Source organism: Motacilla alba, chromosome 23, assembly GCF_015832195.1.
Source record: "Motacilla alba alba isolate MOTALB_02 chromosome 23, Motacilla_alba_V1.0_pri, whole genome shotgun sequence".
NCBI lineage: Eukaryota > Metazoa > Chordata > Aves > Passeriformes > Motacillidae > Motacilla > Motacilla alba.
In genome coordinates, this window is record NC_052038.1 from 4,680,708 (window position 1) to 4,708,121 (window position 27,414).

General features: G+C 63.8%; 1 protein-coding gene across 6 annotated transcripts in view; it reads right to left on the reverse strand.

Annotated features, from left to right (window-relative positions):
• Window positions 1-27,414, reverse strand: part of ADGRB2 (adhesion G protein-coupled receptor B2) — a 62,589-nt gene that overhangs the window by 19,000 nt on the left and 16,175 nt on the right. For 3 of the 6 annotated variants that reach the window (XM_038161001.1, XM_038160999.1, XM_038161000.1), the window contains exons 1-2: window positions 10,764-10,894; window positions 3,131-3,935 (exon numbers count right to left, since the gene is read on the reverse strand). In XM_038161001.1, coding sequence (XP_038016929.1) covers window positions 3,131-3,920 — 790 coding nt within the window. In that variant the 5' untranslated portion in view covers window positions 3,921-3,935; window positions 10,764-10,894. Of the gene's footprint in view, window positions 1-3,130; window positions 3,936-5,924; window positions 6,125-10,763; window positions 10,904-27,414 lie in introns of those variants that run through there. The other 3 variants (XM_038161002.1, XM_038161003.1, XM_038160998.1) reach the window with 3 other exon arrangements.

A 27,414-nucleotide genomic window follows, 5' to 3' on the forward strand; every position in this document is an offset into this window, starting at 1 on the left:
TGGCAGCGGCGTGGCACGAGGGGTGGCCGCGGCAGCGCGTCACCCCCGTGGCTCTGGCACCGCAATGACACTGAGCCTCCGGGCGCTCCGGCCTTTAATTGAATGTCAAATGTAATTTGGAGAAGGAGCCGGAGTTTGCGCTGCGGCCGTCGCAGCCGGAGAGGCGGAATGTGGCACTGAGCCCTGCCAGCTCTGCAGGGACCCCCCTGGCCAGCGCCCTGTGCCAGGCTCGGGGGAAATAACCCCACTGAGCCACCCCTGGGGGTGTGCCGGGTGCCCTGGAGGAGCATCCTGCCCTCTCCATCCCATCCTGGATCCCACTTTTCAATCCCATCCTGGATCCCACTTTTCCATCCCGTTCTGCATCCCCCTTCTCCATCCCATCCTGCATCAAGCTCTCAATCCCATCACGGATCCTGCTTCTCCGTCCCATCATGGATCCTAATTCTCAATCCCATCCTGCATCCCAATTGTCCATCATGGATCCCAGTTCTCAATCCCATCCTGCATTCCCCTTTTCAATCCCATCCTGGATCCTAATTCTCCATCCCATCCAATTCTCCATCCCATCCTGCATCCCTTCTCCCAATCCCATCCTGGATCCTGCTTCTCCATCTCATCCTGGATCCCAATTCTCCATCGTGGATCCCAGTTCCCAATCCCATCCTGGATCCCAATTCTCCATCATGGATCCCAGTTCCCAATCCCATCCTGCATCCCAATTCTCCATCATGGATCCCAGTTCCCAATCCCATCCTGCATCCCAATTCTCCATCGTGGATCCCAGTTCCCAATCCCATCCTGGATCCCGTCTCCACAGGCAGCCCCAGCCACCACAGGTGTCACCCCTCAGGCACAGGGTCAGCCGGGCTGACCTTGGGGCTGGCACCTGGCCCCGGTGCTGAGCTCTTCACCACCCACGGGGAGCGGCGTTTAAAGGGCTGGGAAAAACCAAAACGGGACAAAAACCCCATAAAATGAAACCAGCTCGAGCAGCTCCCCTCGGGATGAGGCGATTTAGAGCCCTGCAGCTGTAAGGGACCGGGGATTTAGTGCGGGATCTGCCCGTAATGACATTTAGCTCCTGAAATAAATGCTAAAGCCCAATGAAATTATCTCTACACCCCCGGCCCGGCCCCGCCGTCTAATCTGCCGGATAAAGACCCCGCGCAGCCCAGCTGGGGGTTGCTCCCGCCCGCGCATCGCCCTGAGGCCGCTGAAGGGAAAACATCTGGCCAGATGTGCCCCAAAATCCCCGCGTCGCCTCGCCGGGCTTGGCACGGGCGGCAGCAGGGCAAGGCGGCCGCGCCGCGGATCCCGGAGCCGGCTGCTTTATCCTCAGCCGTTCCTACAATCCCGGAACGAGCAAATGGCCTCATTCCGCCTGGTTAATAGCCCGGCCGCCGTGCCGTGACATCCTGCCTGGAATAACAAGCGCCCGGGCTGCAGCAGTCAAGGGTAATTTGCCACGGCGAAGGGTCATTTTACCTGCAAATTGTTTTCCGCGTCTCCACCAGGGCAAAGCGAGTTGGCTCCTGCTCTTGCCCCGTGCCAGGGAGGAGCCAGCGAGGCCACGGAGCCACGGGGGATGTGCCAGAGCAGCCGTGGCATCAGCCCTGGCAGCCGTGGGGTCACCGCGGCGTTCCCAGGGGCGGCTGGGCCGTGGCAAGGGCAGGGCAAGCTGTGGCTCCACGGATTTGAACTTTGTAGGGATTCCCTGCTCCGTGCACTGGAAACTTCCAGCCCTAAGGAGTGTGCTCAGGCAGGGTTCATCCATCCCATGCATTCCCTGCTCCATGCACAGCTCCCTCCTGCCCTGAGGAGTGTGTTTAGGCAGGATTCATCCATCCCATGGGTTCCCTGTTCTATGCACAGCTCCCTCAGGCAGGATTCATCCATCCCATGGATTCCCTGCTCCGTGCACTGGAAACTTCCAGCCCTAAGGAGTGTGCTCAGGCAGGGTTCATCCATCCCATGCATTCCCTGCTCCATGCACAGCTCCCTCCTGCCCTGAGGTGTGTGCTCAGGCAGGATTCATCCATCCCATAGATTCCCTGTTCCATGCCCAGCTCCCTCCTGCCCTGAGGTGTGTGTTCAGGCAGGGTTCATCCACCCCATGGATTCCCTGCTCCATGCACAGCTCCCTGCTGCCCTGAGGAGTGTGTTCAGGCAGGGTTCATCCACCTCATGGATTCCCTGCTCCATGCCCAGGGCCCAGTTGGCACCACCCTGCCCTGGGAGTGGGCTCAGAGGAGATTCATCCATCCCATGGGTTCCCTGCTCCATGCAGAGCACCCAGCTGCACCTCCAGCCCTACGGAGTGTGCATGGGAAGGGTTCAGCCATGGCATGACTTCCCTGCTCCATGCCCAGCATCCAGATGGCACCAATCCTACCCCAGCAGTGCGCACAGGTGGGATCCATCCATTTCACCATTCCCTGCTCCGTGCCCAGTGCCCCACTGGCACCTCCAGCCCCAGGATCCATCCATTGCACCATTCCCTGCCCCATTCCCAGTTCCCAGCTGGCACTTTCCAGCCCCAGGATCCATCCATTGCAGATTCCCTGCCCCATTCCCAGTGCCCCACTGGCACCTCCAGCCCCAGGATCCATCCATTGCACATTCCCTGCCCCATTCCCAGTGCCCCACTGGCTCCTCCAGCCCCAGGATCCATCCATTGCAGATTCCCTGCCCCATTCCCAGTTCCCAGCTGGCACCTCCAGCCCCAGGATCCATCCATTGCACCATTCCCTGCCCCATTCCCAGTGCCCCACTGGCTCCTCCAGCCCCAGGATCCATCCATTGCAGATTCCCTGCCCCATTCCCAGTGCCCCATTGGCTCCTCCAGCCCCAGGATCCATCCATTGCAGATTCCCTGCCCCATTCCCAGTTCCCAGCTGGCACCTCCAGCCCCAGGATCCATCCATTGCAGATTCCTGCCCCATTCCCAGTTCCCAGCTGGCACATTCCAGTCCCACCGAGCTCACACAAGCAGGACCGACGCCCTGCACAATTCCCACCACCCCCACTCCCCGTGCACCACGCGCAGGCAGAGCCCACCCACTCCACGAGCATCCCCCCCCGGGACCCCCGGCACCGCACAGGGGGTCCATCCCCGCTCCCCACTCACCGTGCGGCACCTCGGGCAGGTCGAGCTCGTTGGCATTCGCAGAATGCAGCTCGGTGGGGCAGCAGTCGGGTGCGGCGGGCGCCGGGGTGGGCGCGGGCACCGGGGGCCGGGTGCCGTTGCGCCGGGGGGCCGGAGGGCTCTCGGCCTGGCAGCTGCAGCCGGCGTGGGTGAAGCCGCAGCGGCGGGCGCCGGGAGCCTGCAGGCACTCCTCGAGCCAGCGGCACAGCACGCTGCAGGTGAACTGGCTGGAGTTGTTGTTGTTGATGAGCAGCACCTCCACGAAGCGGAATTCCAGCGCTTGCGGCTCCAGCAGCCGCGGGGCCGCCTCGGGCTCGGCCGCCAGGCACAGCTGCACGAAGTTCTTGTCGAAGTGCAGGAAGGTGAAGGGCCCCGCGTCCTCGCACAGCTCCAGCTCGGCTTCCTCGTCCTCCTCCTCCTCCTGCTGCTGCTCCGGGTGCTGGCGGGCGGGCGCGGGGCTGGCCTCGCCCCGGGGGTCGCAGGTGTAGTTGGCCAGGTAGTGGTCGAGCGGCAGCACCATGGGCGAGAAATGGGTGCAGACCTGCTCCTCCCGGTTGAAGCGGAGGTAGAGCGAGTACTTGGTGGGGTCGGGGTTCTCCAGGGTCCAGGAGCAGCCGGAGGAGATGGTGGGGAACAGGTCCTTGAGGGAGAAGGAGCCGTAGAGGACGCCGGAGGCCAGGGCGGAGCAGGCGCTGGGAGCCGGGTCGAAGCCCCGCGTGAGCCACAGGACAGACGAAATCACAGCCAGTAAGAGGGGACCAGCAGCGGTCATCCTATGGCATTTGCCCTGCCGACAGACAGATGGACACACGGACAGAGGCTTAGCCAGAGGTTTGGCTGCTGTGGAGCTGGGCTGGGGGTCAGCGCCCTGCCCTGAGCCCGGCTGGGGTGGGAGCAGCATCACAGCCACCCCGTGTCCCCTCCTGGTTCATGTCCCCACCTGGTGCCTGTCCCCATCTGCCACCTTGCAGGGTTACAGGGGACTCCCTGCTCTGCCAGTGAGTGCCCAGGCTGGGGACAGAGCAGCACAGAGCGAGGACTTCACCCCAAAGCCCCCAGAGCAGAGTCCCAGACCCACAGGTCCCCCCTGCAGTGACCCTCATCCCCCCCACCCCATCCTGAGCTGGCCAAGCACAGCCTGGAGCCACCAAACAACTTCAGACAGGGCTACAAAAGCCCTTGGAGCTCATCCTGGTGCCTCGGAGCACGGTGGGGACAGGCTGGCAGTGCGGGGTGACGTGCTGGGGGTGCACGGTGACACCCCAGCAGCGTGGTGTCCCCACATCTGTCCTAAGAGCCGGGCACTGGGGGAGCAGTCGCTGCTCAGTTCAGATTTCTTGGATGCCTCTCTGGGATTGCAGAGCATCGCCATGAACAGCTTTTTAATACCTCATTAATAAAATAATGCACGCCGTGGCCTTATTAAGCGAGCCCGGAGCACGGCTCTACAGAGGCCGAGGCCGCCGTGCACGTGTCAGCATCACTCAGCCTGTGCCCGGGGCAGCGGTGGCAAAGGGACAGCCCTGGGGACATCAGGGGACGTTCAGGAGGTGGCCACAGGGCCGGATGCCATGGCAGAGGCTGATTCCAAAATCGCTGAGGTCGCTGCTTGCCTCCACCCAGCCATGTGCTGGGGATGCCGAGAGCTTGGCACGGCACAGGGGATGCTCTTCCTCACCCTCAAACAGCAAATCCTGCTCCTAAACCACCCTCAAACAGCAAATCCTGCTCCCAAACCACCTTCAGACACCAAATTCTGCTCCCAAAACACCTTCAGACACCAAATCCTGCTCCCAAAACACCTTCAGACACCAAATCCTGCTCCCAAAACACCCTCAAACAGCAAATCCTGCTCCCAAGCCACCCTCAAACAGCAAATCCTGCTCCCAAGCCACCCTCAGACACCAAATCCTGCTCCCAAAACACCCTCAGACACCAAATCCTGCTCCCAAAACACCCTCAGACACCAAATCCTGCTCCCGAGCCACCCTGGCCGAGGTGCTGGTGCTGGGGCATCCCCCGGCTCATCGGGAGGGACACTTGGCTGAGCCTGCGCTGGAGCCACTCCGGGGACATTAGAGAGCTAAAAATATCCCGATTCTCATGCAACAGGCTGGCGCTGGCTCCTGCCTCCCTGGCAGCACGGGGGGGAGCTCGGTGCTGGCGTTCCCCCCTCCAGGGCACGGGGAGAGGGGCTGGGAGGGAGCCAAAGGGAGCAGACCGGGCTGGATCTCCCCGATGCAAGCAGGGGGAGCTGGGGGGTAAAAGAAAAACCCCATTTTTTTTTCCGGAGTAAAACCCTCCGGTTCCTCTGGTCTCCAGCCAGAGCCCCCGGGAAATGCAACAGGAGAGACCCAAAAGCACCGAGTTCCAGCTGCAGCCGGAGCCGGGCATCCCCCAGCGGTGCTACTCGAGCGGCCACCAAGGAGCTGGGGTCCCCCCGAGAGTCGCAGCCCCCTCGGCTGCTCCGGGAGAGCCGGGAGTGGGGGAGGGAGGAGGAGGAAGAGGAGGGAGAGGAGGGAGAGGAGGAGGAGGTCAGGCAGGGACACGCTGCTGCTCTGCAGCGAGCTCCTGGGGCTCCCGCAGCCTGGCAGGGACACAAGATGGTGCTTGCTTCCCTCGCAGGGACGCTCCGGCAGCACCATCCATCCATCCATCCATCCATCCATCCATCCATCCATCCATCCATCCATCCATCCGCCATCCATCCATCCATCCATCCGCCATCCATCCCGGCCGCTGGAAGGCTCGGGAATGGACCCAGCCCACGCCTCACCTCTCCAGGCACGCATGATCCGGCTGTTCTGGGATATGGGGAGCTTCCTCCCGGCCCCAAAACCTCCGGGCTGCGGCTGCCCGGAGCACGGCAACGCACGGAGGCACGGCCGGGGCTGCACCGGAGCTCGCTCGGCACCAGCCCCGCTCCTGCAGCGCCCGAGCCGCCGCCGCCGCCGCCGCCGCTGCAGTGAAAATATTTCACGGAGCTGCGAGGGGGCCGAGGAGATTTCTAACATCTGGGCCACCGAGTCACCCGGCTGGAGCTGCCGGGTGGCACGGCCAGGGGTCACCATCCCCCCCCAGGCGGCAGCGCGGCGGAGACCTGGCTCCCTGCAGCGTCACCGTCTGTCCCCGGCTCGGGGGAGCCCGGCCCGGCCGCGGTGCCGGGGCACGGCCGCGCTGGCATCACCCCCGCTGCCTCCAGCGCCGCCTCGCTCCGTGCGGGATCAACCTCCCGGCAGCCGTGCCCGCATCCCGGCAGCGCTGCTGGGTCCCTGGGGGAGGCTGGCGACCACCCAGGGACCCCCCCGCACCCCGCCGGGAGTGGCTGGTGCTCGCTGGGGACGGCGATGTCACCCGGAGCGCGGCGGGCACAGCCTGGCACGCTCGCCCGCTCCAGCCCCTTCCATCTGCCTTTGTTCCCGCCCGGGAGCAGGGAAAGGGGTGGGTTTAAAGCTTTAATTAAAGCTTTTAAAGAGCCATCACAGAGCTGCGAAGCGGCCGGGCGGGCGGAAGCCACAGCCCGGGCTCCCCGGTCGCTCAGCGCGGTCTCTCTCGGTCTCTGCCGCTCATCCCTGCTGGAATATCGCTCTGGGAAGAGCAGGATCCGACCGCGGCTCGGCTCTCCCCGGCCACGGCACGGCACTGCTCCCCACGCACGAACAGGTTGTTTCCCTGAGGATGTTTTGCCTGGGTTTTGGCTGGATCCCGGTCCAGCTCCGTCACCCCGGCACAGCAGGATGGTGATCAGGAAAAGCCAGGGACAACCAAGCAGTCCCCCCCAAAAAAAAGTGATAAATGAGCAGCACTAAACCCCTCGGCATCAATAATCTGAGAAACGATTAATGGCAGAGTAAAGGAGATTTGGGGGTGGAGAGATGTGGTTTTTAACCCAACCGTTCTTTTAACAGGCTGTAGAAAATAGAAAATCCATGGGGAAAAAAAAAATACCTGATCCAGGAAAATTCCTGACATGAAGATGGCTTAGGATAAAGGAATAAAAAGTGAGGAAGGGCTGGGGCATCCTGGGTGGTTGATGCAGCGTGGAACAGCCTCTCTTCCCTGCCAAAACCCTGGCACAGCACGGCCGTGAGGCTCCATCCCATGGGATGCCATCCCTGCCCACCCAGAGGTGACAGTGACAAAGGGAGCACCACAACGAGCAATTCCCACCAGCCTCCAACCCCCAGGCTCTTCCCCGGCCGTTCAAAGGCATCCAGGGACCCCAAAGCTGCCCCAAAGCACCTCCGTGGGGTGTCCTGAGCCTTCCCAGCCCCTCCACCAACAGACCAGCGCCATTCCTGGGAAAAACTCCTCTGCGATCCCGGCCTCCAGCCCGAAAACACGGATCCCTGCTCGGCACACGCTCGCACACGCGTGTGCGCACACAGACACCCAGCAGGGCCGGCGATCTCCCAGCTGCTCCCAACGCTCTGGCACGATTCCCTCAGCGTCCAGGACCACGTATCCCCTCCCTTCCATGATTCCACGTCTCCCTTGTCGCTCCGGCTCCCCGGCGCGCTGCCACAGCCTCTCCTGGAGCCGGCAGGCTGGCAGCGGGGCCGGGCTGTAATTAATGGTGCCGCTTTGCCAATCCCTGGCGCGGCCTCGCGAGCACTGGCAAGCACGGGCCTCTTTATTTATTTTACTTAACTGCTGTTGGTAAAACTCCACTCCAAAAGCGAGGCCGGGAGACAGCGCAGAGAAATCTCCGCCGGGATTAGGGATTTGCTCAGCCAGGGAACGGCGTGTGCCGCCTCCCCCCGGCCCTGCACAGCCGAGGGGTCCCCGGGGGCAAAGCCCCCCCTCAGCTTCAGGGGCTGCAGCAGCCACGGCGCTCCCACGGCCTCTTCCAAGGAGTTTCTTCCACATCCTTGGGATGGGAGTTCCTCTTTTCCATCAGCTCCATTCTGGAGGGCTGGGAGACCCGGGAAGGCTCTGAAGGTTCTGAGTTCCAGCGCTGGCAGCAGGAGCTGTTCCCACCCCAAAAAGGGGATTTTTTTTGTACCCATCATCTCATCCAGACCCAGCCCCACCGCGAGCCTCCGAGGTGCTGCAGGGAGAGAAGGGGCCTGGCTCCATCCTGCTCTTGGAGGACATCAAGAAGGAACAGACACGTGCAGAGCAGGGGGGACGCGATGGCCCTCGTGAGCAGCGAGGAGCTGTAGAGCTTCTGACATTCGGCAACCCAGCCAGGTGGCCCCGAGCCAGCCCCGTCCCCATTAGAGGACGGGCCCGTGGTAGGAAATGAGTTTGCAGGGCCTCAGTCCAAATTCCCGTGGAGAAGCGTTGAGGCGTCACGGCAGCGCAGGGCTGGAGCGGGGCTGGAGCATCATCTTCCTCAGGACATGGGGAGTCCGTCCTGCAGCTGCCATCCCATCTGAAAATCCCCACGGGATGTGGGAGTGTGGCTGCAATGGGGACACCCCGGCTGGTGGAAGTCCCATCTGATCCCACGGCGGTGAGCTCGGTGCCAGGGCAGGGCTCTCCACCAGCGGGAAGAGCCGAGCACCCCCGGCGCCACATCCAGCATGGCAGAGAGCGACTCCAGGCAGAAGATTCCACTGCCAAAGGTCCTTGGAGGTGTTGAGAAGAGCCAGAAGGAGCTGGGAAGAGCTGGCAGCGTGTCCCAGCCAGCGCTGGAGCCCCTCTGCCACGCGGCTCCCAGCCGGAGGGCGAGCTCCCGCTGTGCCCGCTCCGTGTCCGTTTTCTCTCCAGCGCAGCCCGAATTTGTAGGATCCTGGCTCCTGGGACCAAAGCTGGGGCTGGTGACAAGGCTTGACAGGCAACTGGGCAGGCCTGGGAGAGGAGCTGCTGCCAGGCTCCGGGGCTGGCACTGCCACACAGCCAGCTCCACATCCACTGCCACCGTGGCATCACCAAGGAGCCCTGCTGGGAGCGGGGAGCAGACCCTCCCTGCTGAGCGCGGCTAGAGAGCAGCCAGGTGACGGTGACGGTGACAGTGACAACAGCTGCGCCACCCCGCTCCTCCCCGTGCGAGCCCACGGAGCCGGGTGCCTCCCCACGACCCCCCTCAGCTCAGCCACGGCCTTCAAAGGAGGGACAAATGTGTCCCCAACCACTGGGAGCAGTCCCAGTGGCACAGCTCGGAGCCAGCCCCGTGCCACCAGCTCCACGTGCGCCCCGCGCAGTGGCTCTGCCACAGCCCGGCCCGGCCACCCCGGGGCCATCTCCCCGCGTCACCGGCGGCCCCGGCTGCCAGGCGGCAGCCAGCACAGCCAGCAGTGACATGACCTAGAAAAGGGAAGGGTTGTTCACACGCCGCGCTGCCGCCGGTCCCCCCCGCGCCGGCTGCGGAAAAACCTCCCCGTCCTCAACAAGTGACCGGCGCGGGCACACGCGGGAGGGACACACCTGGCACCTCTCCGTGCCACCCCAGGGCTCCCAGGTTCCCCCCGGCGAGGGCCGCGGCTCCCCCCGAGCCCTGGCTGCCACCTGCCTGCCGCACGTGCCCGCGGTGGCACACGCCGGGTGCCCACGTGTGCCCTCCCGCACGCCCCCGGGTGCCGTGGCACGGCGGCGCCCCGCAGCCCCCCACGCTGGCACCGAACAAAGCCCCAGCGCGCAGGGGAGGGCTGAGAACCCACCCACGCACCCACCCACCCACCCACCCACGGCCGGGGCTTCGCCCACGCGCCCCCGGTGCGTGCCGAGTCCCCAGGGCCCTGCCCGAGGGGTGACAACGCGGGGTGACCGACCCCGCCGAGCACCCACGCGCGCCAGGCTGGCACATCCGCGCGTGTGCCCGCAGCAGGGATGCCAGCAGGGAGCCCTGCACCCACCCGTGGCTTCGCTGGGTGACACACGCCGCGGTGCCACGCGTGTGCCCAGGAACACACATGTGCCCGCGGACACGCGTGCAGCCCCTCCGCCGCGGGGCTGCCGGAGCCGGGCACCGGTTTAACGGGAGAGGCTGGCACCCCGCGGGAGGGAACGGCGCCTCGCGGGGGCCACAGGGGTCCGGAGGGGCACCGGGACCCCCGGGGAACCGGCGGCGCCGAGGGGGAGAACCGGCTGAGGGGGGAAGAAGCGGCAAGCACCGGGGAGGGGGGAGCGGCAGAGCGGGAGGAGGAGATCGGCAGCCCCGGGAGAGGGGGGGGACCGGCAGCCCCGCGGGAAGGACCGGCGGCTCCGGGCACGCCGCGGCGCTCAGCCAGCCCCGGTGCCGAGCCCTCCGCGCCGCCGCAGCCCCGCGCAACTTCCCGGCAGGGCCGGGGCCGCCTCGGGGATGCCGCTGCCCGCCCCGAGCACCGGGCGCGGGGTACCCGCGGTGCCGCGGCGCGGCCGCAACTCCCGTTCCCGCAGCCCCGCCGCCGGGGCAGGAAAGTTGGCCGCGGTTGGGGTGGCAGCCGGGGCGGCGGGCGGGGGGGGGGGGGGGTCCCCGGTAGAACCGGGGCTCTGCCAAGCGGCAGCACCGGCCGCCGCAGCCCGCATCGGCGGCGAGCTGCCGCCCCCGCTGCGCCGCGCCGGGGGGGAGCGGAGCCGCCGCACCGGGGAAGAGCCGGGGGGGGGGGGGGGTGTTCCACCGAGAACGGGGGTGCACCGGAGGAGGGGGAGATCCCGGTGCACCGGCGAAGGGGGTCGTGGCCGCCCTTACCTGCGCTCCGTTAGCAGCGCGTGTAGCCCCGGCGCGGCGCGGCGAGCAGCGGGCTGGCCATCCCCGAGCGGCGGCGGCGGCGGTGGCAGCCGGTGCCCGGGCGCGCCCGGGGGAGCGCGGCGGCGGCGGCGGCGGCGGCAGCGGCAGCGCGCGGGGCCGGGAGCGGGCGCGGGGCCGGGAGCGGGCGCGCAGCGCGCCGGGCCCCGGTGGCGGCGGCGGCGGCGGCGGATGCGGTGGGGAGGGGAAGGGAGGGGGGGGGCTGGGGGAGCGGGGGGCGCGGGGGCGGCGGCGGCGCGCGCCGCTCGGGCACTTGCTGAATGCGCCGGGCGCGGGGCGGTGTGACAGCACCGTGACAGCACCGGGCACGGCGGGGACCCCCCCCCAGCCCCCCCCCCACCACCACCGCCTCCCCTCTCCGCCGCCCCCGCCGCGTGTGCGGGGGGAGGTGACCCCCGGGCTGCCGCTGCTGCAGCGCTGGGGGGGCGGCGGGGGCCGCACGGGGGGCGGGGGGGAGTGGAGCACACGCACACCTCGGTGGGGGGGGGGGGGGTCCCCAACCATCCCCCCCTCGTCCCCAGCCGTGTCACACGCGTGGGGTGGGTCGTGCACGGGCACGGGGGGGGGTTTGTGGCTGCGTGTGCACGGCTGGGGGGGTGTGGACACTGGGTGGGCTCTGCTGTGGTTTGCACACGCGTGTGCGAGGCGTGAGAGGCTCTGTGCATGTCCCATGTGTGTCCCCACACGTGTGCAGGCCTCGGGGGGGTTCTGCAGGGGGGGTGTGGGGCGCAGGGACGCTGAGAAATGGCGCTGTCACAACCACGAGCGTGGCACAAGTGGAGGTGACACGGAGCCTGCCGGACCCTCGGGACCTCGGGGGGCTGCAGAGCTGCGGTTTCACCCCCAGAGAGGAAGAGCAGGCAGGATAAACTTGAGGATCTTGGTGGTCCGAGGGCACTGAGCCACTGGCACAGAGGGTCCCCTGCAGCCGGGAGCTCTGGCGGGCAGGGGATGGGGTGTCAGGGCCCCCGAGCCCCAGCGAGCAGGAGGAGCTCAGCAGGATGCGGCAGGGCCTGGCTGCCACGCTGCGGGAGCAGCGCAGCTGGAAATGCAGCACGTTCCCACTGCTGCCTGTCCACCTCTGCCGGACACCTCCTGCCCAGCGCTGCCAGAGCCGCGCTCAGCCCGGGGCTGCTCACAGCTGTCCCTTGTCCCCTCCATCCGGGCTGGACACCATGGATGGAGAGGCCAGGAGACAGTTCTAGGACAGGATCTGTGTGTTCGGCTGTTCAGCACCCTGGGATCTGTGGCTCAGCGCCGGCTCTGATCCTGCTGGAAGTGCGGGATCACATCCACCCCAGAGCTTCGTGCAGCTCAGCTCCTTCCCTTCCTGGCATTCCCGATTCCCAGAGCCTCCCTGCAGTCCCTGGGTGCCTGACCCAGCGTCCCCAGACGGGCACTCATGCCCTGCAGGTCAAGGCTGGGAGAAAGCAAACCAGCTTTTCAGGCTGGTCATTATCCCGGGGAGAAAAGCAGCCTTAGCTGTGCCGGAGCTGGAGGATATTCCCGACCCCGGCTCTGTAAATACAGCTCAGCGCAGCTCCGTGGAGGAACAACCCCAAAACCACAGATCCCGGGGTCATTCCCAGCTCCCCGCGAGGCGTTCGTTCCCTCAGCCAAGCAGCCCAGCGCGGCTGAGGGGATTGGGGATTTCCAAAGGGATCTCCTGCACCCCCTGCCACGGCCCTGCGAGGAGCGCGGGGTGCGGCGTGGGATGGAGGAAGCAACCTGGGATTGGTGTGGGATGCAGGATGTTGGGATTGGTGTGGGGTGCAGGATGCAATGTGGGGTTGCTGTGGGGTGCAGGATGTTGGGATTGGTGTGGGGTGCAGGATGTTGGCATTGGTGCAGGATGCAATGCAGGATGCAATGTGGGGCTGGTGTGGGATGCAGGATGCAATGAGGGGTTGGTGTGGGGTGCAGGATGTTGGGATTGGTGTGGGATGCAGGATGCAATGTGGGATTGGTGTGGGGTGCAGGATGCAATGTGGGGTCGGTGTGGGATGCAGGATGTTGGGATTGGTGTGGGATGCAGGATGCAATGTGGGGTTGGTGTGGGGTGCAGGATGTTGGGATTGGTGTGGGGTGCAGGATGCTGGGATTGGTGTGGGATGCAGGATGCTGGGATTGGTGTGGGGTGCAGGATGCTGGGATTAGTGTGGGATGCAGGATGCAACGTGGGCTGTGCTCTGGGATGCAGGGTGCAATAACGGATGCAACACAGGTTGTGGTGCAGGATGCAGCGTGGGATGCGATGCTCATGGGGCGTCCCCTGAAGCTGTGGCCCATCCTGGCTCATGTCACTCTGTCCCACAAGGCCGCCATGCCCTGCTGCTCCCTGTCCTGCCCGGGAATCCTTCCCCTCTCTGTGTCCCCTCCCTGCCAGGTCCCCTCTGGCCCAGGTGGGCAAAGAGGAGCTGGGGGGCTCCGGCGCTGGGGGGGGCTGAGCTGTGGGAGCGGGAGGCACCCACTGTTACCAGGACAACTGGGTGCTCTCCGGAGCTGCTCGTTGCTGCTGCTGCATCCCTGCAAACCTCCCCCGACACCGCGGGAGCGCCGCTGCCGCCAAATCCCCAACCAGGGGGGTGCTCATCCCCCCCAGCCCCCCAGGCACAGCGCGGAAAAGCACTGGAGACCCCCCCCCCCCCCAGGGTGTCCAGGGTGAGGGCTCTGAGCCTCCATCCTCCTCCTCACCACCGTGAGCTGCTGGGATGTGGGGAAACACCGATCGGGGCCTCTCCGGTGCCCGGAGGATTCGGGGGCCGGGCTCGGCAGAGCTCCTGTGCTCGCAGGGTGCAATTAGAGCAGAGCGCGGAGGTGGTGACACCGGGGCTTTACGGCTCGCTGGGAATCAGAGCCGTCCATTAAGGCCATGACAACCCGCCAGGCTGACACGAGGTCCCCGGTGCCACCACTGTCATTAGCGGCCTCCAGCGCCGCAGGGACCGGGCACACCGGGACAGGCAAGCACCGGGGCCGAGCCCCCCCGAGCCGGCCAGGGGCTCCCCAGGCACCCGGCGCTGCTGCTTCCAGCACAGAGCTCTCGTTTCCCCTTCATTTGGCGCAGAAATCAGGGCCGGCGAGAGTCACCGAGGTGGCAGCTGCTCTGTGCCCGGTGAGGATTAGGGAAGAGCTGAGTTCCTGGCCGCGGGATGCTCATCCCGCCCCCGCTGGGCTCCATCCCCAGGGACTGTCTCCCCTGAGCAGGGCAGGGAGGGGTGGCTTTTCGGACAGGTTTATCAGGAGCATCCAAAACGGGGCGAGGCGGGAGGGGACGCAGCCCCCCGAGCGAGCAGCCGGTAACGCCAGCCGCCTGTCGGAATCGCTTCCCGTAAACTTGGAGGCGAATTGCTCCAGCGGGAAAACAAAACCAGCCGTAAACAGGGCACTTTGGGGTTGCGGGATAATCTGATCCGCTCTGATGGGAGCCCTCACCGCGATGGGGGGGACCCACCCCGAGGGGACCCACCCCGAGGGGACCCACCCCGAGGGGACCCACCCTGCCCGCGGCCACCGCTCCCTCCCGGGGACCTTCCCGTGGAGTTTTCTCCCGCTGGTGTCGGGGTGAAAAGCCCAGGAAATCAGAGCGAGGGGATGGGAAGCAGAGGAAGGACAAGCCGTGGGATGAATTTCGCTCTGTGGTTTGTTCCGGACTGAGGGCGCAGCTTCCCAAGAGGCTCCCGGGGCTCCGGATGTGCTGCTGTGCCCAGGGAGATGGATTTCAGCTCGGCATCCCCTTCTCGGGATTCCCAGGCCCCTCCTGCAGTCGGGGATGGATCGGGGCTGATCCTCGCCCATCTGTGGGGCAGGGCAGGGCAGCAGGAAGGGCCCGAGGTGCCGGGCTGGGCACGCTGGGGAGAGTTTTTGGGGAAAATTGGAGGAATTTCTGCCAGATTAGGCGCTGCCCCGCCTGCTGGGCCTGTCGGACTGAGGGATGAGCACAACACCGGTGGGACAAGCATGGGATTTTCCCCTCCAGCTGCTTCCTGGCCCAGAGCAGCCTGGCAAGGAGCAATGCCACCCTCGGCCCCTTTTCCACCGGAGCCATCTCACTGCCCAGCCCGGCAGCAGCGGCCACATCACGCCTGCATTCGAGCAGCCGCTCCAGAAGCGAGGAACTTTGCATAAATATTCATGGCGATTAATAAACATGAGGGCTGCAGAAAGCCCGGCTGCGGCGGCGGCGGCTCAGCCTGGCAGGAAGGAGCTCAACCCCGACACCTGACGGGTTTGGCACGGCAGGAAAACCCAGAGGTTGGGTGTTGGGAAAGCGCTCAGCCACGTCCTTTGTCCCCTTGCTGGCGAGGAGGTGGCATCTCCCCAGGGGGCTGGAGCCTGGTGACACCTAAACGGGGACAGCGGGAGCCAAGGGAAGCTGCCTTGGTCACCTTTGCACCCCCTGTGACGCCCCCACAGAGGGACAGCAGGCAGGCCCAGTCCCCTTTGGGTGTGGACGGGGGCTCTGGAATGGCCCCAAACCCCGTCGTGGCTCCAGAGGGGACATTCAGGGCCAGCTTTGAGCTGTGCCAACCCTGCACAAAGCTGTGGCAGCGAGGACGGGGACGCGCCCAGCCCTGGTGACAGCCCCACAGTGCTGGTGACAGCTGGCACCGAGGCTGCGGTGCCAGGGAGTGGACCCAGCTCCTGTGGGGGAAACTGAGGCAAAGGGGCAGGCTGTGGGAGGTGGCAGACGCAGAGCTCGGAGCCGGCGGGGCCAGGTGACGCGTGGTGGCACCTGCGGGACGCTGCCTTTGTCACTCCGCCAGCAACCCGGGGCATAAACAAGTGCCTGACATTTCCACACCGCCGCCAGGCCCTCGGATTAAAGCAGAACATAATTAGCAAATTAATCAGCAGACAATAGCCGGGATCTGAGGCTGCCGAGCTGTCACCGGCTCCGCGCGGAGCTGACCCCGGGCATGTTCGGGGCCAGGCGGGGCGGGGATGGCCACGAGCTGATGTCCCCGCGTCCCTTCCCTTGGATTTTCCCATCGGGACAGGGCTGAGCCGGGATTCCCCGTCCCGTCAGGAGCCTGGGGATGAATTTCCAAAGGGCAGCACCTCGGCGTGGCTCAAAAAAAAGCCGAGGAGCGGGGGGAATTTGCATTCCGCTTATTAGGCACCCTGCAAATACGGGCGAACCTCGTTCAAACACATTTGGGTGATAAAATGATATTGACTCTGAGTAATTAAAAATCATTTCCATATTCAAATACGCCTGATTGAGGAGAAATAGCTTCCCTTGAATTGCCTGGAGGGGAACGGAGCAACTTTCGGAGCGTGCAGCCCCGGTAAATGCATCCTCGCTTGGCAGCGTGCGAATGGCCCGGGAGGAGGAGGAGGAGGAGGAGGAGGAGGAGGAGGAAGAGGAGGAGGAGGAGGAGGAGGAGGAGGAGGAGGAGGAGGAGGGGAATGCAGGAGGAGGGTGAGGGTGTGACTCTGCCACCCGCGAGAGGCTCTTTCCTCTCTGGTCCCCAAGGATCAATCCCGGAGCGAGGCACTCCTTCCTCCCCCTCATCCAGGGCTATTCCCAGGAAAACGCCCCCGTGGCAGCAGGAATCCAGCCCCGGGGTTGCAGGCACAGCCCCCAGAATCCCCGCGCCTCGGGAGGGGATCCTCTGGGTCATCCTGGTCACGGCAGGGACACGCCAGCACCGCTGGGGACAGCCCCAAATCCCCCTTTCCAACCCCCCTCAACTGCCACCAGCGCCTCCCCGGGTGCCACCTCGCTGTCACTGTCGCGGTGTCGCCGCAGCAGCGCTGGGACAGCGAGGCCAGCGGGGTGCAGCGCTCCCCCAGCCGCCTCCTGGAGCCTCTCCAGCGCTTCCCTGCGGGATTTTGGGCTCTGCTTGGTTTCCTAGGGAAACCGGGCTGCAGCTCGGCGCAGCCCCCGCGCACGGGGGTGTGCAGGGAAACGGGGGTGCGCAGGGAAACGGGGGTGCGCAGAGAAATGGGGGTGTGCAAGGTGCCCCACACCCTCTCCCAGCTCTCCCTGGAGCCTCCCAAACCCTCCAGGAAGGAACCGGAGAAGAGTCCCCACTCCTGGGTGTGCCCTGAGCAAGGATCCTAGGGACGATGTGGGTCCTGCATCCCTGAGGATGCTCCGGTGTGCAGGGGAAATGTGGGTGCCCCACACTCTCTCCCAGCTCTTCCTGGAGCCTCCCAAACCCTCCCAAACCCTCCAGGATGGGGGTCCTGCATCCCTGGGACTGGAGCAGAGTCCCCTGGACTCCCCACTCCTGGGTGTCCCCTGAGCAAGGATCCCTGGGGACGATGGGGGGTCCTGCATCCCTGAGGATGCTCCGGTGTGCAGGGGGGATGTGGGTGTCCAGAGGGGGATGTGGGTGCCCCGCACCCTCTCCCAGCTCTCCCTGGATCCTCCCAAACCCCCGAGGAAGGGACCGGAGCAGAGTCCCCGCTGCCGGCTGTCCCCTGAGCGGGAATCCCTGGGGACGATGCATCCCTGAGGATGCTCCGGTGCCGCTCAGAGGCGGGCCCGGCCTCCCCGGGGCTCGGAGGGGGCCGGGCCCGGGCTGGCCCCGCGGGCTCGGCCGTTTCCACGCTCCATCGTCCCCGGAACGGATCGGAAAGCGCCTCCGCTTTGCCGCCATCGATCCTTGCCCTGGGGCCCGGAGCCAGCGCTCGCTCCCTGGGGACAGGGACCGCGCTGTCCCACGTCACCAGCGGCGGGTACACTCGGGACACCCCCGTGGGCACGCGCCCGGTGCCAGGAGTGGCTCTGCGACATCCTGGAGCGCCGGGATGGTGGGGAAAGGGAAGAGAGAGGACGGGAGAGGGATGAGGGGAAAGGGGGAAAGGGGAAAAGGGGAAAGGGAAAAGGGGAAAAGGGGAAAAGGGGAAAGGGGAAAGGGAAAAGGGAAAAGGGGAAAGGGGGAAGAGGGGAAAAGGGAAAAAGGAGAAAAGGGAAACGGGAAAAAGGGGAAAGGGAAAAAGGAGGAAAGGTCATCCCTGCACAGCCCTGGGACAGATTCAAACCCTTTTGGAAGAGCCTCCTGCTCTTCCAGCCCTGGCTTTGGGAAGGGCAGAGGTGCCACCACCATCAGCCCGGCCAAAAGGTGCCACCACCACAGCCTGGCCAAAAGCCACCCCTCAGGGGCCAGCCAGCAGCCAGGTGCTCCCTCTGGGACCAGAGCACGGAGGAATGGACAGGAAATTCTCCTCCAAAGCCCAGGCTGGGATCCCATGGATCTGGAGAAGGTGGAGCAGGCAGGGACTGGGAACCAGGATGGGCACAGGGGCACTGGAGTGGGGAGGGGAGCAGCTCAAAAACGGCCTCTCTGCCTCCTCCAGCTCCCAGGTCAGCCCTGGAGCTCCCATGGATGATTTTCCAGGCAGGATTTCCCTGATGGACGCAAGGTCCTTCCCTCTGAACATCATCCCAGCTTCCAGGAGAGCCATGGGGCACGAGTGACCCCATGAAGGTTTTGGAAGGGTTGTTTTTGTATAAAGCATATCAAAATGCCCTAAAAAAACCCATCCAGGAGAGCCCTTTGTGCTCCCACAGCTCCAGGGATCCTCAGGGAGGATCGGGATAACTCCCAGGATCTCCGATCCCTTCCAACTCTCTCATCCACAATCCCAGATCCCCACTGACAGGAAAAGTGGATTTGTCTTTCCAAACAAGCTGTGGGGTCTGCTGGTAGATAAAACCAGCCCTGGGAGATGAAAGAAACCATGGGAAGGATTCCATTGATTGATGAAGGATATTTGCTTTTACAAATAAACTTTGGGTTGGCTGAGAAATGAAATGAGACATTGAAAGATGAAAGAAACAACGGGGAAGAAAAACCCCTAAATTCTGTAAGAATGAAAATTAAAAGGGAGGGCTGTACATTAGAGGGGAATCTTTGGGATCAGGTGTTCTGGGAAGTCTGAACCTCTCAAGTACCTCAGAAATGGGGAAAGAGAGAAGGGAAATGCAGCTGGGAAATTGGGATAAAAAGGAGGCTGAGTCCTCCAAAAACTGGAGAGACCCCAGGGGAATGCCCCATGGCCTCTGCCTTTGTTGGAATAAAGTTCAGGACTCCTCTGTCTCCTTTTTGAACATGAACCTCTGGTGTTTGTGGATGAATTTTCCTGACGCCCGCCAGGCACCCCCCACTGGGATCCCAGTGGGAATGGGGTCACACCCGCAGCACCCCCCATCCCGGGGCCGTGCCCTGTGCCAGGCTGCCCCTGCTCACCGGGGAGGGAAAGCTGGAGCCGGATGGGGATTCAAGAGCCATAATTCAAGGCAAAAAATTTTCCAGCATGCTGAAGACAGAAGAGGATCATTGTGTTTGCCTCCCACATCCCAGATGGATGCAGACAACGCCGGGGAGCGCGTGGAGAGGAGGAGAGGAAGGGTGTGAGTGAGACCGGGACGTGTGTGAGCAGAAATTGAATTTTTATCAGTTCCTATGTAGATTGTGTTTATTCATCTGTCTCCTCTCCATCTCCCCCTGCATCTCCCTATTTCTTTGACAAAATTACTTTCCTCCTTTGGCCTAATTTTGTTTGTACAGATAGCAGCTGCTTCCTCCCGTTCCGGCAGAAGAAACATCCCGGTAAATGAGGTGTTCCATGTCCCTGGCGCAGGTTGGAGCGGCTCCCCAGAGCCCCTGGCTCCTGCAGGGACACACCTCCATCCCCAAAATCCCCTCCCGCCGCTTCCCCAGGCTCCTGCCACCTGTGGCACAGGATGGCGAGGTGTCCCCACGTTGTCCCAGGTCCCCAAGTGCCACCGTCCTGCTGCATCCATAGGGAAGCTCTGCTAATCCATAGTGAGTGTCCTGCCACGGGGGATGAGTGGAGTTGGGATGGTCAGAAATAAAAAAAAGGGAATTTTCCCCCTAAAGAAACCGTTCCTGGCAGGACCTGTCACTCTCCCTCTCCCCGGCTGGGCTGGATTCTCTGGGAATCTTGAGGAGATTCCCGCTGGATGCTCCCAAAAACCCCGGAGCCCTGCAGGGAGTTGCGACCCCAAATGCCAGGGGATGATCCCTGAACGCCACCAGGAAGAGCCGCAGCCCCACCTCCAGAGCGGCCACAACCCCACACCGAGCCCAGCGCGTTTCTGCCATGCCCAAAGCAGCCCAAAACCAGCCGGGAAAACCTTCCCGGAGCCAGGCGGCGCCTCCAGGGCTTCGCCGAGGGGATGTTTCCCAGGGAAACGGGGGAAGAGGCGCCTCCGGAGCGCTGCCTGCTCCACCCCAATCCCTTTGTGCTCCCTGGCATGAGGGAAACTCAGCGGCGTGATGGATGTTCCCCCCAGGGCCCGCCATTAAAGATGTATGGGATTGCTCATGCGGAGTCCCACTCGCACGCGGGGCTGTTGTGAGGGCATCAGAACCGCGCCGTTTGTCCTTTGTCGCTTTGTCACTTCCCCACCGCCCCCGTTTAGCATCGACAGCTGGGATTCTGGTTTTAGCCAGGTCCCGCCCGGGCACGGCCCCCAAACCCCCCCTCCCAGCGGCGGGGGAAGCGCTTTTTGGGAAAGCAGGGCGGGATTGGGGTGCTCGGAGCTCTCAGCACCGCGGTCCCCATCCCCTGCCAGCTCCCTGCCCACTTCTGAGGGGGGCAAAGCCCGTCTGGGGTGAGGCCAGGAGAGGATTGGGGTGCTCAGGATCACAGTCCCCATCCTCTCCCAGATCCCTTCCCACACCTGTAAGGGGTCAAATCCCACAAGGACAGGATTGGGGTGCTCGGGGTGCTCAGGATCACAGTCCCCATCCTCTCCCAGATCCCTTCCCACACCTGTAAGGTGTCAAATCCCACAAGGACAGGATTGGGGTGCTCGGGGTGCTCAGGATCACAGTCCCCATCCTCTCCCAGATCCCTTCGCACATCTGCAGGGGGTCAAAGCCCACAAGGAGAGGATTGGGGTGCTCAGCTTTGGGGTCTCCAGCTCCCTTCCCTCCTCTTATGGGTGGAAAAATCCACCTGGAGTGAGGCCAGGAGAGGATTGGGGTGCTCAGGGTGCTCAGGATTGCAGTCTCCATCCTCTCCCAAATCCCTTCCCACATCTTAAGGGGGTCAAATCCCACAAGGACAGGATTGGGGTGCTCAGAATCACAGCCCCCATCTCCTGCCAGCTCCCTTCCCATTTCTTAGTGGGGCAAAGCCCGTCTGGGGTGAGGCCAGGAGAGGATTAGGGTGCTCAGGGTGCTCAGGATCACAGGCCCTTCCCACACCTGTAAGGGGTCAAACCCTACAAGGACAGGATTGGGGTGCTCAGGGTGCTCAGGATCACTGGCCCCGTCCTCTCCCAGATCCCTTCCCACATCTGTAAGGGGTCAAATCCCACAAGGACAGGATTGGGGTGCTCAAGGTGCTCAGAATCACAGTTCCCATCCTCTCCCAGATCCCTTCCCACATCTGTAAGGGGCTCAAATCCCACCAGGACAGGATTGGGGTGCTCAGGGTGCTCAGGATCACTGGCTCCATCCTCTCCCAGATCCCTTCCCACATCTGAAAGGGGTCAAACCCCACAAGGACAGGATTGGGGTGCTCGGGGTGCTCAGGATCACAGTTCCCATCCTCTCCCAGATCCCTTCTCGTATCTTCAGGGGCTCAAAGGGAGAAGATTGGGGCGCTCAGCCAGCCCAGCTCACAGCAGGGCAGTGCCAGCAGCCGTGCCCTCGGGGGTGTCACCAGCTGCCACCAGGGCTCGGCCGGGCTCGGATCCCGGTCCCGCAGGCGCGACACGTTCCGCAACATTGCCCGGTGATTGCGGCTCCCAAAAAGCAATTACGGCGGCGGCAGCCCCGCGGCGGCGGAGGCGACACGTTATTTATTCACCGGCCACGGCCGAGGTGGCAGCCCTGCAAAGCTGCTGGCACCGGGGACAGGGCGCTTAACCCCCCATCAAGCGGCCGTGACGGTGACGCTCGGCACAGCCAGCGCCGTGCCCAGGCGCCGGGGCGTCAAATGCCACCGGCCGTACCTCAGTTTCCCTTTTCTTGCAGCTCCTTCCCTTCCCTTCCCGGCTCGCGGCGCCTCCCTGGAGGCAAAGCTCGAGGAGGAAAGAGTTCCAGCCGTTCCTAAAGCCAGCCTGGGGTGGGTTTGCCGTGGGGTGGGGACAGCAGTGGGGTCTGTCCTCCTCACTCAACCCCGAACGGGAGGGGACAACCCCAAATATGGGGGTGCAACCCCTGGGTTAACCCCAAATATGGAGTTTTAACCCATGGGTTTACCCCAAATAGGGAGATTTTAACCCCAAATAGGGCGATTTTAACCCCAAATATGAGGGTTTAACCCATCGGTTTACCCCAAATAGGGCAGTTTAACCCCAAATATGGAGTCTTAGCCCCTGGGTTAACCTCAAATAGGGAGATTTTAGCCCCAAATAGGGGGGGTTTAACCCCAAATATGGAGTTTAACTCCTGGGTTAACCCCAAATAGGGAGATTTTAGCCCCAGATAGGGGGGTTTAACCCCAAATATGGGTTTTTTCCCCTGGATTAGCCCTAAATAGGGAGATTTTAGCTCCAATAGGGGGGTTTAACCCCGAATATGGGGTTTTCCCCTGGGTTAACCCCAAACGGAGAGATTTTAGCCCCGAACAGAGGTGGTTTCACCCCTGCCAGAGCCATCGAAGCCCCCGCCCGGCTGAGGCCGTGCCCCACGGCTCCCAGCGGCGACACGAACCCGTGACAAATGCACCGTCTGGACTTTGAGACGGCGGAAGAAGGGAAAAAAACACCAAGAAAAACCAGCACAACGAGGGAAAACGCAACATTTCCCGGCGTCGGAGTGAGAGATGCCGCTCGGCTCCGGCAGAGTTTGCTCATTTTGGCTCCGGCAATCAGGGCAGACCCAAACACTCCGCAGCCGCTGGAACCCCCGGCTGGGAATGGGGTCTGGAGGGGTTTGGGAAGGGGTGGGAAGGAGGGAAAAACCTCGGGTGGTCCTCCGTCAGCATTCCAAAGCTACAGGAGGAGGCACGGGACAAGAATCCAGCTCAGAGGGGTTTTGGGGACGCCAGGGGAAGGCAGCAGCAAATCCCATCCCACACCGGGGCCAGGAAAAGCTCCTTTATCCGCTGGGACAGAGGCAGAAAAGGGTCGGTTTGGTGTGGGTTTGGGTTTGGGTTTTTTCCCAACCGATGGAGCAGTTTTGAAACCTTCTCTGCAGTGAGACGCCACGGAGGTGACGCGTTAAGTCACCCAAGCGTGGCTGGCAGCGCTGGCAGCTCACCCGGGCGGAAAACTGGGTGGCACTGGGGGCACTGGTGGCACTGGGGACACTTCCCTGCATCCCAATTCTCCCATTCTGGGTGGCACTGGTGGCACTGGGGACACTTCCCTGCATCCCAATTTCCGCTTTCTGGATGGCACTGGTGGCACTGGGGGCACTTCCCTCCATCCCAATTCCCCTGTTCTGGGTGGCACTGGTGGCACTGGGAACACTTCCCTGCATCCCATTCCCTTCTGTCCCTCCCAATTCCCCCATTCTGGGTGGCACTGGTGGCACTGGTGGCACTGGGGACACTTCCCTGCATCCCACTCCCTTTCCTCCACCCCAATTCCCCATTCCAGGTGGCACTGGTGGCACTGGTGGCACTGGTGGCACTGGTGGCACTTCCCTCCATCCAATCCCCTTCCCTCCATCCCCATTCCCCTATTCCAGGTGGCACTGGTGCCACTGGTGGCACAGGGGGCACTTCCCTCATTCCCAATTCCTCATTCCAGGTGGCACTGGTGGCACTGGGGACACTTCCCTCCATCCCATCCCCTTCTCTCCATCCCAATTTCCCTGTTCTGGGTGGCACTGGGGACACTTCCCTCCATCCCAGTTCCCCCATTCCAGGTGGCACTGGTGGCACTGGGGACACTTCCCTCCATCCCAGTTCCCCATTCCAGGTGGCACTGGTGGCACTGGGGACACTTCCCTCCATCCCAATTCCCCCATTCCAGGTGGCACTGGTGGCACTGGGAACACTTCCCTTCATCCCAGTTCCCCCATTCTGGGTGGCACTGGTGGCACCGGTGGCACCGGGGACACTTCCCTCCATCCCAATTCCCCATTCCCAGGAGAGCCACGTCCTCCTGAGGGACAATCCAGAGCTGCAGCCCGGCACAGGGAGGGGACACCCCGGGCACGGCGGGGTCGGGGTGGCACCGCGGGCCCGGGGCGAGGCAGAGCCCGCAATTAGTGAATTAATTATCGAGCTGCGAGGGAGATTTCGTGGCTCGGAGCTGTCACATCACCGGTGTTTTGTCAAGCGAGATGACGACTGCCGGAATGATCGCCGCGGTGCTGGGGCTGGGGGGAAAAAAGAGGAGGGAGAGACTTGCAGGGAGAGGGGAGGATAAAAATATAAAGGGAAGAGATAGGGAAGAACAAGATAAGTGGGTTTTGTTGCTAATGGAAGCTGGCACGGGGACAGAATCGCAACTATTAGAAGACAACACACTACACTACGAGTGGCTCTGAATGATCCTCTTAATTAACCGCGAGCACAAAAGGAGCCCCTGCCCACCTCCGAGCCCGGCGGCGCTGCTGGGAGAGCAGCCGCGGCTCCGTGAGGACGCCCACGGATCCAGGCCGTGCCCAGCGGTGACACAAAAAGAGCTGGAGGAGCTCGGGGAGCAGGGAACGCTCGGAGCGAGGGCACGGACCCAATGGGGACACCGAAAAGAGCACGCGGAGCTCCCTGTCCCCTCCCGCCACCTCCCAGAGGGACCGTGCGGGGCTGGCAGCGCTGCTGAAGGGACACGATTCTCCTTCCCCACCCGCCCCGGCTCCCCTCCATCTTCCAGGGCCAGATTTAAGCTGCGTATCCAGCGCGATGTAAAAATAACACCCCGCCCTCCCACTTGGGAAATTGATTCCTTCGCTTCCCACCCGGCTCCGGCTTTAAATATCCATCCCCATTTCCATGCAGATCGCGCTGCCTCCCTGCACCGCCTGCTGCCGAGCCCGGGGCCGGCTGCGGGGCCGTGCCGGGACCTCACCCTGCCGCCCCAGCCCGCCCCGAGGCAGCCACGGAGCAGCCGGAGCTGCCCGATGCTCCTCGCCCAGCTGGGAGGTGACACGGGAGAGGTGGCACTGCCACCAGGGGAGCGCCACCCTGCCCGCCAAGGGAGCCGCTTTTGGGTCTCATCCCAAATGCAACCCCCCCCCCAAATCGCATCCCCGGCACGAGGAGCGGCAGATGCCAGGGATGAGCGGGATGAGCGGGACGTGGGCAGCCGTGGCTGCGCCCTACTTTCCCGGGGCAAAATCCGGAGAGGGGAAGCGGAGCTGTGGTGCGAGCGAGCCCAGCATCTGCGCCGGCTGGCAGAGCTCACACCCACGGCCCCGAAACCCTGCCAGCCTCCCCGGCGCGACCCGCGGCGACAAGCCAGGCCGGGGAAAAGGGCGACGGGAGGTTCTGGCAGGAATTTAGGGCTCTGTGGGGGTCTCAGGGAGGGGATAACGCCCCTGGAGCCGGGGATGTGGGACGGGAGCGGGGCTGGGATCGGCGCTGGCCGCGTGTTGGAACTTCCGAGGGGAGGGAGGGGAAGGATGGGTTTGAAGAAGCCGCCGCAGGGCTCCCAGAGGGATCTTTGCCAGCTTCTCAAAGTGCTTAATTCCTTCCCCTTAATTCCTTCCCCTCGGCAGCGGCGGGAGCAGCCGAGATTCGTGGCAGCGCTCCCGAGTTATCCCTGCCTCGCCGCGTGAGGAGGGATCGAGGGAGCTGCGAAGCTTCTGCCTCCACCAGAACCCAACCCCTGCCTCGGGGCAGGGCCTGATCCCCCCAGATTCCTGCCAGGGGGGAAGATGCTGAGTGCAGAGCCTGATCCCCCCAAATTCCTGCTGGGAAGACGCTGAGTGCAGAGCCTGATCCCCCCAAATTCCTGCCAGGATGATCCTCAGTGCAGAATCTGATCCCCCCAAATTCCTGCCAGGGGAGAAGATCCTGAGTGCAGCACCTGATCCCCCCAAATTCCTGCCAGGAAGATGCTGAGTGCAGAATCTGATTTCTCCCCAAATTCCTGCTGGGAAGATCCTGAGTGCAGAGCCTGATCCCCCCAAATTCCTGCTGGGAAGATCCTGAGTGCAGAGCCTCCCCCAGCTTGGAATGCCGAGTTCCTCACAGGGTAACCAAAGGGAGCTTGGCCAAAATTGGGTGGAAAACGCCGGGATTTAGAGGAGCTTTTGGGAAAAGGGTCACGGGTGCCAAGAGGAGTTCACAAATCCATCCCAGCCCCCGGCAGAGCTCCGTGTCCCGGCATTCCCTGATCCCAAACGCCTCCCCAGGCTGAGGTTGGCAGGAAAATCATCACTGCTGCTGAAAAGAAGGAGGCAACAGGGCGAGCACAAACAGCATTTACATATCCTTAATTCTATTTTAGCACCTCCCGGGCTATTTCTGTCGCGGCAGGAACACAACAGGAGCGCAAGGCCAGAGAAAGGGCAAGGAACGGCTCGGAATGTGGGACACGGGGAGAGAAAATAAATCCCGGGCGTGGGGATGGCTGAGCTCTGTCCTGCTTTGTCACGGCCCCCGGCTGTGCCCGCGGCTCTGCTTTGCTCCTCAGCTGGGCGGGACAAAGGGACACAAACGCCACCAAACACCCCGGAGTGGGAGTGAGGAGGGGACAGTCGGCACATCCCGGCTTTCCCCCGCTGCCTGGCTGGGAAAAGCAGAGCTGGGGGGACATTCCCGGAGCCGGAGGTGACAGGCCAGGCCCGGCTCCGCAGCATCCTCGCCTGTTGCCAGGACGACGGGATGTGATGGAGCCGCCTCCTCCACAGGGCCGGCTCCGGGATGTTGGGATGTGGGGGCCGCAGCAGGCGGCAGGTTTGGGGTGCTGGGGGAGCCCCCCAAGTCTCGGCTCCGAAGGAGAACCCCCCAAGTGCCACCTGCACCCAGCGGGCACGGGCAGGGACGCGGCCACGGGGCACAGGGGGGGAAGAGCGGGATGGAACCCGCCGGGACAGCCTCAGATTCCGCAGGATCAGCCAGGGCACGGCCCCGGGGCCCTGCTGCCACATCGCAGCGCCTCCGCCCGCGCAGGGCAGGGCCCAGGGGCTGGCACAGGGTGCCCTGTGCCCCGCGGCCTCCCAGCGCCCCGGGCAGAGGGGCTGGCAACGCCCCGAGGCTCCGCAGCGGCCATAAAGGTGCAGCTTCGCTCCTTTGCTCTTGGTGCCATGGCAACCTTTCCCACTTGGCTTAATTACAGAGCCGGCTGCGCCTCCGCGGGGGGGCCGGGGGGTCTGCTCCATCCCTGCTCCATCCCTGCTCCCTCCCTGCTCCATCCCTGCTCCATCCCTGCTCCCTCCCTGCTCCATCCCTGCTCCATCCCTGCTCCATCCCTGCTCCATCCCTGCCCCATCCCTGCTCCATCCCTGCTCCATCCCTGCTCCATCCCTGCTCCATCCCTGCTCCATCCCTGCTCCACCCCTGCTCCATCCCTGCTCCCTCTCTGCTCCTTCCTTGTTCCATCCCTGCTCCATCCCTGCTCCATCCCTGCTCCATCCCTGCCACTTCCCTGCCACTTCCCTGTTCCTTCCCTGCTCCTTCCCTGCTCCTTCCCTGCCCCATCCCTGCTCCATCCCTGCTCCATCCCTGCTCCATCCCTGCTCCATCCCTGCTCCCTCCCTGC